At 34.7% G+C, this 16,438-nt stretch overlaps 1 protein-coding gene across 1 annotated transcript in view; it reads right to left on the bottom strand.

Annotated features, from left to right (window-relative positions):
- Window positions 1-16,438, bottom strand: part of LOC149529122 (Survival protein SurE-like phosphatase/nucleotidase) — a 35,115-nt gene that overhangs the window by 9,887 nt on the left and 8,790 nt on the right. Inside the window, exons 2-6 of the mRNA XM_089811341.1 lie at window positions 10,680-10,774; window positions 9,788-9,855; window positions 9,601-9,644; window positions 6,526-6,603; window positions 6,290-6,443 (exon numbers count right to left, since the gene is read on the bottom strand). Coding sequence (XP_089667467.1) covers window positions 6,290-6,443; window positions 6,526-6,603; window positions 9,601-9,644; window positions 9,788-9,855; window positions 10,680-10,774 — 439 coding nt within the window. The remainder of the gene's footprint in view (window positions 1-6,289; window positions 6,444-6,525; window positions 6,604-9,600; window positions 9,645-9,787; window positions 9,856-10,679; window positions 10,775-16,438) is intronic.

A 16,438-nucleotide genomic window follows, 5' to 3' on the forward strand; every position in this document is an offset into this window, starting at 1 on the left:
GAAGGAAATGGTAAGAGCCATCAAAGAAGCACCAAATGATTACACAAGTCCTAGGTATGAAAAGGTGTGTACCACACTCTTGCAAAAGGAGACAGTTTCTATAGAGAAACTTCAACCCATTAGAAATGCTTGGAAAACTTTAGTGTGACAATTTTGTCCGATAGTTGGAAAGATACAAGAAACAGGTCATTAATTAATGTGATTGTAGTGTCCCCCAAAGGGCAATGTTTCTAAAGGCATTTGATTGTCAAAGGGAGGTGAAGGATTCACAATTCATCTATATTCTCATTGTGGCCATAGATATGGTGGGTAGTGAGAATGTGGTCCAAGTTGTTTTTGATTAGTATCAAAATTAAATTGCAAGGGAGCTGGTGCATTGTGTTACATCCCAAAAATTTGCTACATTAAATAATATTCTAGCCGTTGGAAAAATGCATGTGAAGTTAGTTGTACGGTAAATATGTTAAGAATAATGGTTCATGTGAAATTGATTTATTGATAAAGTTGTTGAGATATTTTAATTCTTATGAAATCGAAACTCGATTATTAGCTAATGTGTCATGTTAGTTAGCCGTTCAGATGAATTTGGAAAATGAATTTCTTAGAAAATTAGAATGATTGTGATATTTTTATCATTTCAAATTGTTGGAAATATGTTATTACCTAGAACCATTTCCATTTTGCAAGAGCATGGCGACGAGGGGAAGTGTTGCCAAAATGATAGTTAGGAAGGGGGCACCCAAATCCAGCGTCAGGCCATCAGGTATGAACCTAACCACCTAGACCAAGGACTAAAACGACTAGGCAAACAAGAAAGTACAAGAACTACCATGAGCTATTCAGATAAACCAAAAAAAAAAAAAAAAACATTATAAAGAACTTAAGGAAGAAATATTACCTTCCTTGTGTAATGATCTATGTCTACCTTGCAAGCTATCATATATTATTATAGTAATATCATGTCTATACTCGTACTTGGGTGGGTATGAACTATGTACATATGAAGGTAATATTTCTTACTTGAGTTCATTATAAAAAAATTTTGGTTTATCTAAATAGCTCATGGTAATCCTTTTACTTTCTTGTTTGTCTAGTCGTTTTAGTCCTTGGTCTAGGTGGTTACATTCATATTTGATGGCCTAACAGTGGACTTGGGTGTCCCCTTCCTAACTCTCATTTTGGCAACACTTCCCCTTGTCATCATGCTACTACAAAATGGAAATAATTCCAGGTAATGATCTATGTCCATCTTGCAAGCTATCATGTCTTAGTATAGTAATATCACGTCTATACTCATACTTGGGTGGGTATGAACTATGTACACACACACACACACACACACACACACACACACACACACACATATGTATGCAAAATTTATCATTAGCCTATACATATGTATGTATGTATGTATATACCTACATACCATAATCAGGCAAGCATGAATATATAGGAATGACAATAATATACTAAGACATGAGTTAGGCGTATATTGCCACTTTTGCTTTTATATATTTTCTTGACTTTGACTATAAAAATTTGTTTTATTGCTTGAACCACCACCTGTATTTGTATTTGTCACCTTATGGCATCAAACTATAGCATTCTTTTGATATTTTTGAATTTAAAAGTCTTTGCAACGTTTCTTGCCAGCTCAATCTTGGCGTAATTGAGCACTTCGTGGGTGACCTTTGCTCATCTTGGTCGATGCCTTACTTCCATTTATACTCTTTGTTCTTGCCACAAGGGCGCGCACATATTTTTGCTCATTGTTCTAGCATTCCAAGTTGATTGAGCCAAAACTCGTAGATTAAGTCTGTGTTACACATCAAATACCTTGAGATCTTGGGTGTCGACATTATGCAAATTCCATATACAACAAACCACCCAAGTTGGATCAGGTCATGCTTTATGTATTCCATCAAATATAATTTTCCTTTCTTTCATGTACGTGTTGATTCTTATCAGCTCAGCTTCTTGTTTTTATCTTTTTGCAAGTATAGAGTCGAATGTGATAATTTCCATAGTGACTTGATTGTTTTACCGATATGCTCTATTTAAAAATAATGTTGTGTTGCATATACATACAATCTAATTAAAGGAGTACCATACAGTAATATAATCAATAAACTCTGAGATGGAATGTTCTCTTTATGAATGAAATCAATACAGATAGAAAAGTATAATATTTTATGATGCCATAGGCCGAAAACGGAATGAAGCTTGGCAAAGGAATAATTGCTCATGAATCCAGACACTTTAATATGAATCCCCCGAGTAATGATGACCATTACGGTCGAGCTAAAGGGAGGAAAGAGTGGAAAGAAATCCTACAATGAAAGAAAGAATATACTCAGTATTAACATTTAAATCAAATATAAAGATAGCTCATGGTAATCCTTTTGCATTTTCTTGTTGTCAAGTCAAGCAAGGGGTGATCAGGCACATAAGTTGTCCATCCAAAATCCTTGGCCAAGGTAGTTAATGGCGTGATGCCACCATGATCACCAAAGGTCAAGGTGCTAGCAATTATAAGATAGGTTGATTGGAATATGCCAATAGTCTCAACAATTAACTAGTCGACACTCTAACACTAGAATGCTCAAAGGCTGGATGAGGGTGTCCCAAGCCAACTCCCAAGGTAGGAAGGGCCTTTCTCATTGGAAATTGTGCGGGGATACTAAGGGTCCGCAATTGGGAGGTTAAGCCCATGGCAATGCTACTCCTCTTTTCCATATGCCAAGGCTTGTACAACTCAATGTCATCAACTGCCTTTATTCTAGTAACTCTTTTCATGTTCTATTCGTACTTCTTTTGTTAAAATATGTTGCTTCCCTTAGAATATTTCAGATTTGAAATGCAAGTGAAATGGTCGTTAATAACTGAATGTCATGTGAGCCGGTAGTTACATGGTTGCTAATTTCTAATTAATTAAAAATATAGAATATAGTTAGCACATATTTCCTTTTCATACACTTTGGCTGAGAGTCAATATGCCCATATTTTTTGGACACCGTGCACTGTACACTCCCTCAACTTGAGCATCAACAGATTGGCACTCAAATAGATTGGGTGAAGTAAATATACAAAGAGGGAGAGGACATACAAGTGTTTGTGACTAGCCACAACATGTCACAATCCATTTTTAGAGCATACTCACAATTGGAGTTGCTGAAGGTAAATTTATTTTTTGTAATTATTAAATTTCATGGATTTGTAATTTAGATAGTATTTATAATTTTATTGTCAATTGACATATTATTAACTTGCTTAGTTGTTGTACCATTTTGCATCTCAAACTATTGCTATGAGATGACTTCTCAAGGTGCAAGATGCTTTGAGCCAAATGGTCATTTGTCCTCAATGGGGTGCGTGGAAGGCTTCAAATACAGAAAGAGCCCAAAAGAATAGGGGTATGATCTTGGATGATAGTTGGTGGGCTCATGTGCAATATGTATTGGATATCACGGAGCCCATCATGACTGTGCTTCACTTTGCTGATACAGATACACCTTTCTTGGGAGATGTGTATGATGTCATGCATGGACACCATGGTTGAGAAGGTAAAACATTATATACGAGCACATGAGAGTGACCCTACAAAATGTCAAGCCTTCTGCAATAAAGTGGAAGCAATAATTCTTCATCGTTGGGAGAAGATGACTACCCCATTGCACCTCCTTGCATATGCTTTATCTCTGAGGTGTTATAAGAGGTGGTACTTTCTATGACAAATAGAATTGCACACCATATGCTGATGAAGAGGTTGCTAATGGGTGCTCCAAAGCTTTTGCAAGAATCTTCCAAGATGATGAGATGTATGAAAAGGTGAAGCTAGAGTTTGTCTTATTTTCTTCCAACGCAAGGCTTACTCCATTTGCAATTAAGGAACAAAATAAAATGGGAGCAATCACATGGCAGTACATGTATGGTCACCCATACAAGCATCTACAACTTCTTGTAATCAAAATCCTCTCACAAGTAAGTTTTGACTTTTGTTTAGATTATAACTTGTATTCTACAATCTCGCGTTTAACTGTTAACTTCTGTCGTATTGTCATTTGCTTTTCGTTTGTATGTTTAAAAATTCATTTTGTGACCACAATGCAGGTTGCAACTTCCTCCTACTGGAAGGAATTGAAGTACATGCTCCTATAACCATTCAATGAGGCACAACCAGTTGGGGTCGAAAAAAGCAAAGGACTTGGTCTACATTCATACCAACTTACGTCTTTTGTCACGTAAGGATGATGATTACATGGATGGGACAGACAAACTTTGGGATGTACTCCCTGAGTGTGCAAACTTGGATGCAACACTTCATGATCTTACTATGATAATGGATGAGGGTGATGATAGGTCCATGACACATGGTGCATCTAGCGCAAGTGAAACTGTTCTTGGTTCAAATGATATGGACCTTGCAGTGGTTGGAGATGAGGAGGATCCAGATTTTTTTGAGAATCCTTATGATTCTAATTACTGAACGTTGAAGCATGTACTATGTTTTTTAGTTTGTAGTTTGGACATGGAGTCTAGAACATGAATATTTGTGCTTATGAAATTTTAATTTGAAGTTTGAACTATTTAATTGACATACGAAACATCTTGAATCTTGATCAATGGTGAAGTATCAAATGATACTATCAAATGATGTATGTTTGTATATTTCTAAGTTTCTAACCCTAAGTTCTGGTATTTATAAGTTTCTTATTTCCTTTTCATATATATTAATATTATAATATATATATATATATATATATATATTTAAAAAATAGATATATATATATAGACATTTCCAAGCGCATCCGTACCCAAAAAAGAAAAATCCCACATCCCCCATCCGAATTGATAACTTAGCTTGGGACAGATTTGCTGCTGCTTTTTAAAAAGATTTCAACCTCTAGAGACGGATTACATCAATTGACTGGTACAGCAATTCTAGACTAGGTCAATTATTGAGAGTTCCTGAAACTGGGAGACCTTAGCAACCTTTGTAAAGAAACCTATATTTGAGGTTTTTAAATTTGATGTCAAAAACACAAATCAGGCATAAAAACAATCCAAGCTGTGCAATACATTAAGTTTGTATAGCTTAGCAGAAAATGATTGTACCAATGCAAGAACTATAACTCATTTTTTCTCATGGAGAATAAAGATGGGAATTCCTATCAACAATTTAAATCACTGCAGCTCCTCCATATTAATTTTGGCAGGTCTGATTATGGGAATGGCAATCATAGTGAAAAGATAAACAAGGAGCGATGACAGGAAATATAAGAAAGAACCTCAAATTGCTGAAAACCACAAGCGCTTTTACTTTTATAAGCAGAGCACAAAAATGAGAGGGATAATGGTGCAGAAAATAATGATATTATGAGTTTGCATCCTTTGACTTTGCAAGTTCAAAATTATGTTAAGAAAAAAAGTAATGTTCTTATCGAGAATGTTGACTGTAAGAAATTAAAAGATATACAATTATATCATTAATGGTACAGTAATCCAATCAAATATATACACAATATTTAAAGCAACTTATACGTCCTTTTTCTCCAAATGTTGGTTCCTTTCTGTAGTTTCTTTAGCAAAACATGATTTCTTCCTTCTTTATATTGTATTATGGAAATTCGACCGCATCTAATGCTTTTTTAAAGCTTTCATGATTTCTGAATCTCAACAACCATTGTTCTTAAGAGCTTTTAGAGATATTTCTACTCATCCCGAAAGTGTTCAGGGCAAGAAATTCTGAGAGCTCTAGTAAACAAAGTGCTTGTCAATCCAGCTTTCTATGATGGATTGTAGCAAAAATTTGCTTTGAAGTATATATATCTGAATGTTTCTTTTTCTCTAAACTGCAGGGAGAGATAATGATCAGTTTAATGGATGATTATTATTATCTTGAATCTGTATACAAACATTTTTTTCAACAGGTTTGTGTGGATTGTTTGAAATCAAGATAAACAGTAATCTCTCTGGAATGAAATATTATTCATCTATTACGGCCAAGTTTAAAATATGTTGAGTTTGTCATCATGCATAATGTGTTTGTATAAAAAAAATGACACATTTAAATAATTAGATAGACACAAATGCTTTAAGTCTTTTTCTTGAAAGTGTCTGTGTAAGCATTTCTGAAATAAGTTTCAGAATTACTAATTTTGAAAAAACGCAAATTAACTCTTTGCTCCCTTGACAGCATGGTCTATTATACTACTCTATACAGCTCATAAGACAAAGAAACAATTACAAAAATGATACCAGGTTATAAATTAAAATAGAAATTTCCCACCTTGTGTACAGAAGGGCGAGTTGGAATGTCAATATTTAATAAACAATCTCTAGGATATGAACCCTTCTCAATGTCTTGTAACGCAGCATATATCAAAGGTAGACAGATTTCAGCTGCTTCCTTGAAATGAGAATCACAGCTTTCACTTTTCTTCCTGTAAAGCATTTACCATGCTACAAAATTCAAAATACATTCTCGAACCAACCAAGATTACAGTAAAAAATTCCAAACCTTACCAATTCAATGAGATTGCAATGGAGGGAACTCCATTAAGAAGAGCTTCCCTGGCTCCAGCAACTGTACCAGAGTAGATGCTGTGTAATCATCATAGAAAAGTCACATAAACCATTTTATAAAATGTACATGGCATGACAACGCATTCACACAAATTTGAGGTTGGCAAAAGGAATCTTCATTGTTGCCAAAACAGAAGATACTACAGAGCATAAGATTCAATACCCGTAATTTATGAAGATTAGAAATTGCAAGTTCATTATGCAAGAAGCTTTCCCATATAATAATTCTTATGAAAATTAATGAATTGCAAAATCCTTCATAAAAGAGTATTGACCAACAGGTAAACTATCATCATGACATCAAACTAGCATACCTGTCTTTAGAAAAGTCTATGTGCAAGAAACCGAGAGATATCATCCTCTAAACAGCTATTTTCTATTGGATTTTTATTAAAGCTGAATACTTCCCTTGAGAATGATATATCTTGACATCTTTTAGATAGATTTTTCTAAAGATAGGTATGCTAGTTTATTTTAGAGCTATTTAATATTACTTTTATTAATTTAAATTGTTTTTTCTCTTTTAAGTTTATTTTCATTTGAAGAGTTATTGTATTACATAATTTGATAAATAAATTAAAAAAATAAATATAATAAAACTGACATTTATTGATATGCTTTTTAAATTACATATGTAAGAATTAAACAACTGAAAACAATTTTGAAAAAACTATGACTCAACTTTATTTGATGAGCACAAATAATCTTCAGATGTTAAACTAATATTAAATAATGATCAAATAGATTAAGTCTAGGCCCTCTTACTTTATAGTGTCGCATTCATCATCTATTGTAAGGGATTCAAGCTCAATAATGATTTATTTTAACTTTCACTATAAAAAATGACACTATTTTATATTTTATTTCTAAGCTATTAATTTTCAATAATAATATATAAAAGCATAATGAATATTCTCAGGTTTTAAAATGATAAATGAAAAAACGAAAATTAATTGAATTTTTACTTTAACCAATCATTATTTTTGAATTTTTATATAAAACAGCATTTTCAATATTATCTAAATAATGTCTAGAGTATCTATATTTATATTTTATTTTTGCGGGATGTAATTATTTTTCAGATACATTTTAGTTGTGTTTCAGTTTTTTGTTTTTTATCATTTTTATGTGTTGCCTCCACTCCTTGCTGTCACTATAATTATGTCTCTCTGCACAATAAACTGCACCCTATCAACCCCAAAATATTTCAAGTTAAATTTTAAATGGGTTAAAAGGGAAATTCTAGCTGAGCAGCAATAGGTATCACTATATATGAAACAAGCATTATTATCCGTTTACATCTAACATATTGAAGGATTCTCAATCAATGTGGATGAAATTAAACATATGGTGCAGTCAGAGGAAACCCAAACTTAGAGTCATAAAGGCCGTGCAGGATCTGGATGAGTATAGAAATTGGAGACTTAAATTATCAATTGATGAAGATAAGCATAGGAATTGGAGATTGAAATGTTTAATTGATGAAGCTTATATTAGCAACTTTGAACAAATATACTTTCATAAAGAAAAAGTATCATACATGTAGACCCATTGGGCAACCAAGGTACTCATCTTAAGATCAAAGTTAGGCATGTCTAACAACCAAGGGAGTCAAGCAAGCCCGCAATCGGGAGGAAAATCGGTCCAAATTCAATCACCAATGATTAAGATCAAGCATCAGGTTTCCAGTCCTTATCAATCCAATACTTAATCAATTATAATCTGTGTCACAAGGTTCACCGAGTTTTCTGCTCCAGGTTCAAAATTCGGCAAACCTAAAAAACAAATAAAAAATTCGTATAAATTCATCTCAAATTCATCTTAGGTCGCAGGTCATCGTTTCTGCAACTGTGACTATACTATAGGTTACAGGTCATCATGTCTGTAACCGTGAGTGCAGGTCGCAGGTCGTGGGTTACAAATCCTCCAACCTCTCTGCTTTCCCATCTACCTTCAGGGCATTAACCTCTCTGCTTCCGTCTGCTTTCAGTGTCTCTTGAATGCCCTGCAACGAACGGCATCTGATGAAAACTTGGCTTCACTCCTCTCCATCAGCAATGGCGTCTGAAGAAAACTCGCATCCATTCCTCTCCGTCAGCAGTTTGGGCATGATTATATTGTTTTCTAATGTTCAGAGATTATTTATTTTTAGGTTTTGGTTATAGTATGTTTAAAGTTTTGAGATTATTTTATTTTAGATTTACTTAATAGTTATAATTTTTTATTATTGTTATTAATTTATTACTGTTATTAATTTTATACTATTTATTAAATATTAAAACATGTTAACATTATTTTATATTATATAATCATAAATAGCATATATTTATAATTAAACATGTCAATTCTTGTATTATTTTATATTATTTAATCAATTATTAAAATATATAATCATAAAAATAGCATATACTTATATTTTTTTGAAAATTACATTGGGCAAATTTAATGTCAAATTTTTTTCAATTTTTTTGACTTGTCGAACTTCATCCAAATTTCATAGTCATCAAACTCGAAATCAAACCCTTGTGACCTAGATTATACTGTACACCAAAAATGCAGTCATGCTTATATCGTCAACTATTGTTGTTTTCAAGATGCTATGTAGTAACACTACTTTGGCATGCCTTGCCCGGCGTAAGTTGCCCATTGGTCAATTCTTACCATTGTCAAGAAGCAATGTAGTAGCACTGTGCTGATACACCTTGTCAAGCCTAGCTCGTGCTATCACACATATACTGCTATTATGTTTGTTTCATACACTTCGCAGTTTCCATAATTTAAACATATATAATATTTACAAAAAGAAAAAAGAAAAATACAAGGCAATGAAAATGCCCCATGCATGAGATCCTCCAGTTTCTCAATTATTTTTTAATCTGGAATGTATTTACAAGTGCCCAATAAGCTGGAAAGAAAATGATAATTCCCATGCATCCAGATAATACAAATATTGCCTCTTTAGTAGTTTATCAAACAGTAAGGAAAGCTTATAGTAGAAAAGTATGCACAACATACATGTGATGTCCACAGTTTGACCCCTTGTGGATTCCACTAATGACCTGAAGACATCATAAAAAAACATTTAGATTGCTTCAATTTTTCTAAAATAGAAGGCGAACTGCTTTACACAAAAAAAAAGCACATTCTTTTATAGTGAAATTTACAAAATAAAAGACGATAAACACCAATCATGAACATTTACCAAGGCAGGTTTTACTCCAGGAAAAAGCATTCCAGACAAACCTAATGAAACACAATCTGATGGTGTCCCTGTATTGCACAAGAGAAAACATCAAATTTAACTTGAGACATAATTATTTTGACATAGTTTAACAGTACAACTGAGCATTATGTCAAGAGAAAATTGTTTGTAATAATGCTACACACAATAGATTACTACTACACATTAATGAAGGAATCTGATTTAAGAGTGGGAAGAGAGATTTCAATACACTTGTAACTATCTATAAGACACCTGAAATTAGATGCAATGGTATACAACCTCCCTTTTTTCAGCAAATTTGGGGGTTTGGATCAGGATTGCAACTCCATGAAAATATCATACTCCATAATCAGTTATGGGCTTTTTATGCTTATATGTAGCTTTAGGCTTTAGTGCCTCTTGTCTCATGGATAGAAGTTTAATACTAATTGACTCTGGCTTTTTTGTTGTGACAAGACTCCTCTAGTTGACATTGTCTTATAAGGGCAATGGACCGATGATTTTACCCGATTCACCAATCAATATCTATTAAGTGAGTGGGTGAGGAAGGGAAAGAGAACAGCAGATCCGTGAATTTTCCCTTTTTACCTATGAATATTATTGTGTAGGTGTGGCAGGAGGGGAGAGAGTGGTTCTTCTTCCTTTACATGCCAAAACACCTGAGTGTGATGCTTCTTCCTTATTTATTTGCCATAAAGCAGTGCCAAACACATAGCCAATGAAACTAATCTAAAATATATTTTTCCAGAAAGGGCAATGGATTAAAAAAGACTTGCGCTTCTTTTGTGTTACAACATATTATTCAGCATTAATTAAAGTACATTTGAACTTGTTAAAGAAATTGTTGTACAATAATGAACTAATTATTCACCAGAAGTTTCATAAGCAGTAGCTCCCTTAATGTCAACAGTGCTTGCAACAAGAGTCGCCCGGGTTGAAACAGAATGGCTTATCCATGATTTGTCCCTGAAAGCAGTAGCAAATCACTAGTTAAACACTCATCATAATAAGACAACACGATTATCTCACTCTGAAACATCTCAGAACATCGACACTCTAAGGACTAGTGTTAAGAGCAAAGTGTGAAAAATGAATAATAATTTGTCCTGATCAAGTTAACAACCTCTTAAACATGTCATTTTTAGCATAAGGAAAACAACATTTGTGAACTCTTATAGTTATTGTCCAACTTGTAAATCAACACTAGTCAAGGTGAACAACAGAACAGCAATTTGTCCTGAAGCAAATGGTTTGAAAGTGCAACTTGTTGAGCTTCAGCATTATAGGTCCTATGAAACAGATTTCCATCTCAATAGCTAAACTATCATATCCAAAAGCTATCTAGAAGATTTAAGTTCAAATGTTACGTAAACCAGAACTTGTACATTGTAACACCCCAGATACTACTACAGTAAAAAAGGGATGGAGAATGAGATACACAGGCAAATGTTTGAAATTGTTGACAAGTGCAGGTTAAGCAGGTCAAACTAAAGCATGCAATGCATGCTCAACAGCATCATGAACTTAATATAGGAGGTCAAACTCTTTTAGTTCAAAAGAAAATAGAAAAGGAAGGTCTTCGAACCATAATTGTGATTTTTTCCCTTTTATTAAAATTTGAAATAGATATGTAATTTGAAAAATCAAGCTTCCGTAATCCACACTATTAAAGGGAGGTATTCTGCACAAATCACATTGACAGTAGTTTAAGGGGTAACATTTTAAGCAGCAATTTGTAGTTTACCATTAGCTTGATTAATAAGATTGCAATTAGGAACTCCTTATTGACTACAACATCATTGTTACAAGTATTGAATCAATGCATATCATTTATAACCATCCAAGCTCTAAAAGCAGGTCAAACTAAAGCATGTACCGAATATGTAAAGTTTCTGCAAATTCTGCTATAAATCAGACTGAGATAATACCTTTGTGTTACTTGCTGAAGATGATCTTCTATAATTCGGACTTGTATGAAGTCTTACCAATAGTATAAATACTATTCTGAAAATGTTTTATCTCTGCAATGATTCATATAGGGCGGTATTGCTAAAGGAGCAGACCATGTAATATTCGTGTGTCCTTTATCCACAAACATACCCTATATAAATATTAAAACCAAAGGGCATGTCCCTAGAAGGGACATGTCCCTATCTAGGTTGGCCCTGAATTGTTTCTTCTAATCGGCGTCCAAGGAGGAATAGAATTAGTTAGTGATTAAACTAACTAATTTGCTCAAGTTAAATCTCAAACAACATTACCCCAAGGTAGACGCCGATCATAACTGAAGAATAGACAATTATATATATATAGGCCTTCATTAGCATTTTATGCATAATCAGATCTGTATGATCTGTACCATCAGACCAGTATTATTTCGAAGTTACAGAATTAACATAATACAACCTCCTTTTCCTGACTAAGCAGTTCAACTAGCTCGATTTAAAATTGCTGACAAGTGCAGTTTAAGAAGGTCAAACTAAAGCATGTAATGCATACTCAACAGCATCATGAACCTAATATAGGAGGTTAAACTCTTTTAGTTCAAAGAAAATAGCAAAAGGTCTTGCAACTAAAATTGTGATTTGTTCCCTTTTATTAAAATTTAAAATAGATATAAGTTATTTGAAAACTCAAGCTTCCACAATCCATACTATTAAAAGGAGGTATTCTGGGCAAATCACATAGACAGTAGTTTAAGGGATAACATTTTGAGCAACAATTTGCAGTTTACACATTAGCTTGATTAATAAGATTGCAATTAGGAACTCCTTATTAACTACAACATCATTGTTACAAGTATTGGAACAATGCATAAATGATATATTATAATTGTCCATGCTCAATTATTTTCAAACAACAGTATTTTCATTATTATATTTTGAGTTTGTCCTTTAAACGTTTTCAGAGTCGATAGCTCCCAAATCTCTATCCAAACAACATAAATTGCCAATTCAAGTGCAGTTACGAGAATCGGGTGCATGGATGCACAATTATTTTTTATTTTTTTATGTTGGGGTGGGGGGGGTTTGGATGCTGTTCGATGAGTTTATACATATATGTGCAAAAGAAATGCAAGAAGCATACAAAATTAAATTTGGGTCAAGTAAACACACTGCATATCAAATGATAACTGACAGTAAGTTAATTTTCCTATTAGAAAATAAAATATTTGTAAAGAGTAGAGAATGTACTTATGATACAAGGGATTTTCTGAATAAAATGTCTAAAATATAGGACTTTCCAAGCTCAGGGAACTTAAAGCAATTCATTCAGCTTTAAAAGACTCTGCCAATCCCTGATACTCATGATCAGATAGTTAATTTCAAAGTTAATTTCAATAATTTGATACAAATTCTGGCATGGGCAGAAAAAGTCTAAATTACTAATCAATGATTAAGTATGCACCAGTGACCACCCAACTAACCTTGGCGAGGAGCTTTTCAAAATGCATTCTCCCCGCCCATACATCTGTAAACCCTGATGAATCAAATCCAACAAAGTAAATAGGTGAAAATGTTTTGCATGGGATCATCTCAGGTTCTGCAAATGAAGGTCATCTACAGTTCTGGGCATGCAAACTAATACACCAGAAATGGTGCTCTATGTAGCAGATTTCAAAGTCCTTGTGGGTCCAGCAACACCTGATCATCAGATGGTGGATGGTTCATCTAGAGATAGTCTAAGTATTTTGAAGTTGAGTAGGCAACAGCTTGTAAAGGATAAACATCTGTTTAAACTTTTTTAAGTGAAAAATGAAGAAAATTGCTTTTGGGTGTTTTTTGGAATCCTGAGCTCTTGATGCATCCGGATGCTCGGGGATGTTCTCATGGTGTCCACAGGAAGCGCATCAGCGCCCTTTGGATGCGCTGATGCTTCTGTGTGCACCAAGAGAGCACCCGCCTTCACATTCACACCAAAACACATGCGCATCCACATCCAGGGGGTCCAGGAGAGCATCCGGTAGCACAGCAACTGTTCTTTTCCCAAAACTCACTAGCTCTTACCTCCACACATGTAGAAAAGAAAAATTTAAGGGATCAGCTAAATCCAAAAAAAATTTGTAGCCTCAGAGGATAGTAGGCTAATGACCCAGGATTTCTTCAATTTTGTTGAGGCAGAAATAGCATATTGATGATCTTCCCTAGAATCCTTGCTATCTTTATATATGTCTCTGCGCAATATTGCAAATATACCATATGGTAGTTAGCTGAATCATTGTTGGCAATCATTTGCCTTTAGTTTTCTCCTCACTTTATTCAATGCCCATGAAATATGTTTCATATTGTAACCATTCTTTGTGAAACCTTCGACAAGTGTTATTTCTCCTCAATATGGTTGGCAACTAAACTTCTAAGAGTTTTATTAACAAGGGTTTGAGCACACTCAAATTCAGGGTAGGATGACGACAGGAAGATGATAAGAAATAGAGATTGGTATGAATAGTTGTACTGTACGATTGCCTTCCTATGGAGCCATCTGCTTTCCTAATGATACATAGTCAAGGAGCCATCTGCTTTCCTAATGATACATAATCATACATCCAAAAAGAACAGGTTAGACTCATTGCCACTCCCTCCAATTGCTAGAAGGTATGTCCTTACAAGCTGAAGAGGAGAGGAGTTGTGAACTAGGATAGAGATTCCATACCATAATTTATCAGCAATGGATTGGACATGAATTACTGCAACATTCAATTAATCAATTGAGCATAATGGAACAAAAGCAAGTCAAACAATAATGTAATACAAAGGACTTATGCTGGAGAACCCAAATTACATGTAAATGTCCTCATCAACTAGGGAAGAGGGCCCAATACATGTGCACCCTAACTTCACACTTCACAAAATCCTATATGGACATTTTAAATTACTCTCAAATTTATGCATCAGATTAGTAATCAAGTCCCCTATTTAAAAAATAGTTTTTCAAGTCCACATGGTCAAATATGATGCCACCTCAGTATACTTTTTTGTGAAGGTGTCCAAAATGGTCCCAAAAGGTGATAAGAACAATGGATGTGCAGTAATTCATGTTTAATGTTGTGCTGATATGGCATCACATGAGTGGTTGGTATTTGAAATTCAGAGGAATCTTTTTGAGGATAAGCAATACCATGATATTTTTAGTGCACCAATAAAGGACTTATTTAGTGCAACCTACTATAGCATGTATTGGTACCCTTATCACCTATTGGTCCCTCTCTTCTAATCTCCAACCAAATTATACTCTTTGACCTCTTGAACATAAAAAAAGGAAAACAAAACAATGTTTTGCCCTGAGATCAATCACAAGCTCTCCTATTTCCCTCCCTATTCTGTTACAGTCTCTTGCTCATCAAGACTGCAAATTCAACTATTCATAACTTGAACACTTCCCTTACATGCTATTTGCATTGACAATGCCTATTTATGCTACAAGCCCAAACAGTTGAAAAGTGTAGAATCTGAAACCCAGGAGTCCAAACTATTACGAGGTAATTGGTAAATACTTGCTTATTAATAACAGAGACCGAAAGGTCAATTTATACAAAAGGAAGAGACGATGTTTCCTTAGGAAACGATCGTAAAGAATAGAAACATTCTATTCCAGAGAAAGCAAAAAACGAAAGCAAACTAAAGCTAAAGATATTTACAAGATAACCATTAACTAATAATAGACGTCTTATCTATTATTGTAATACCCTCCCTTAATGGTTAATCTATCTAACACACCAAGCTGTCCTCTGAATTTGACAAACTTATCAGGACCAAGAGGCTTGGTGAGAATGTCTGCAGTCTGATCTGTGGTAGGAACATACTGCAGATCTATAGTCCCGTCTTCAACCAGCTATCGTATGTAATGACAATGAACATCCACATGCTTGGTTCGTTCATGGAAGACTGGATTCCGTGCTAACTTGATAACGCCTTCGTTATCAACAAACAGAGTAGTCGGTCCTGCTGGTGACATCTGCATATCCCCAAGCATCCGACGAAGCCAGACAGCTTCACATCCTGCCTTAACAGTCCCTCTGTAGAAGAGAGAGAAACTGCCTGCTGCTTCTTGCTGGTCCATGTGACTGCACCGGATCCCAAACTGAACACATATCCAGATGTTGACTTTTTATCATCAACAGAGCCTGCCCAATCTGAATCTGTGAACCCACTGAGTTTAGGATTAGAACACCGAGAATACAGAAGTCCATAATCAGAAGTGCCCTTCACATAACGAAGCACACGCTTTGCTACCATCCAATGATCAGCCTTAGGAGCTATCATAAAGCGTGAAATATAGCTGACTGCGAAGCTGATATCAGGCCTAGTAGCAGATAGGTAGATGAGGCTGCCTACTAGTTGCCTATACGTAGTATCATCAACGGAAGGAGAATCAGACTTGGCTGATAACTTGAGACCTTTCTCCATAGGTGTAGATGCAGGTTTGCAATCCTGCATTCGGAATTTGTCTAACAAGGCCCTAGCATATTTGGACTGAGAGATGAATATACCACAAGACTGTTGCCAAACTTCAACACTTAAGCAATAATGCATGAGCCCAAGGTCAGTCATATCAAAAGACTGGCATAAGTGTTGTTTGATTCCCTGAATCAAAGATGCCGAACTGCCAGTGATGATCAGATCATCCACATAG

Source organism: Cupressus sempervirens, chromosome 11 (assembly GCF_028749045.1).
Source record: "Cupressus sempervirens isolate cs-2001-9-10 chromosome 11, ASM2874904v1, whole genome shotgun sequence".
NCBI classification, from domain to species: domain Eukaryota; kingdom Viridiplantae; phylum Streptophyta; class Pinopsida; order Cupressales; family Cupressaceae; genus Cupressus; species Cupressus sempervirens.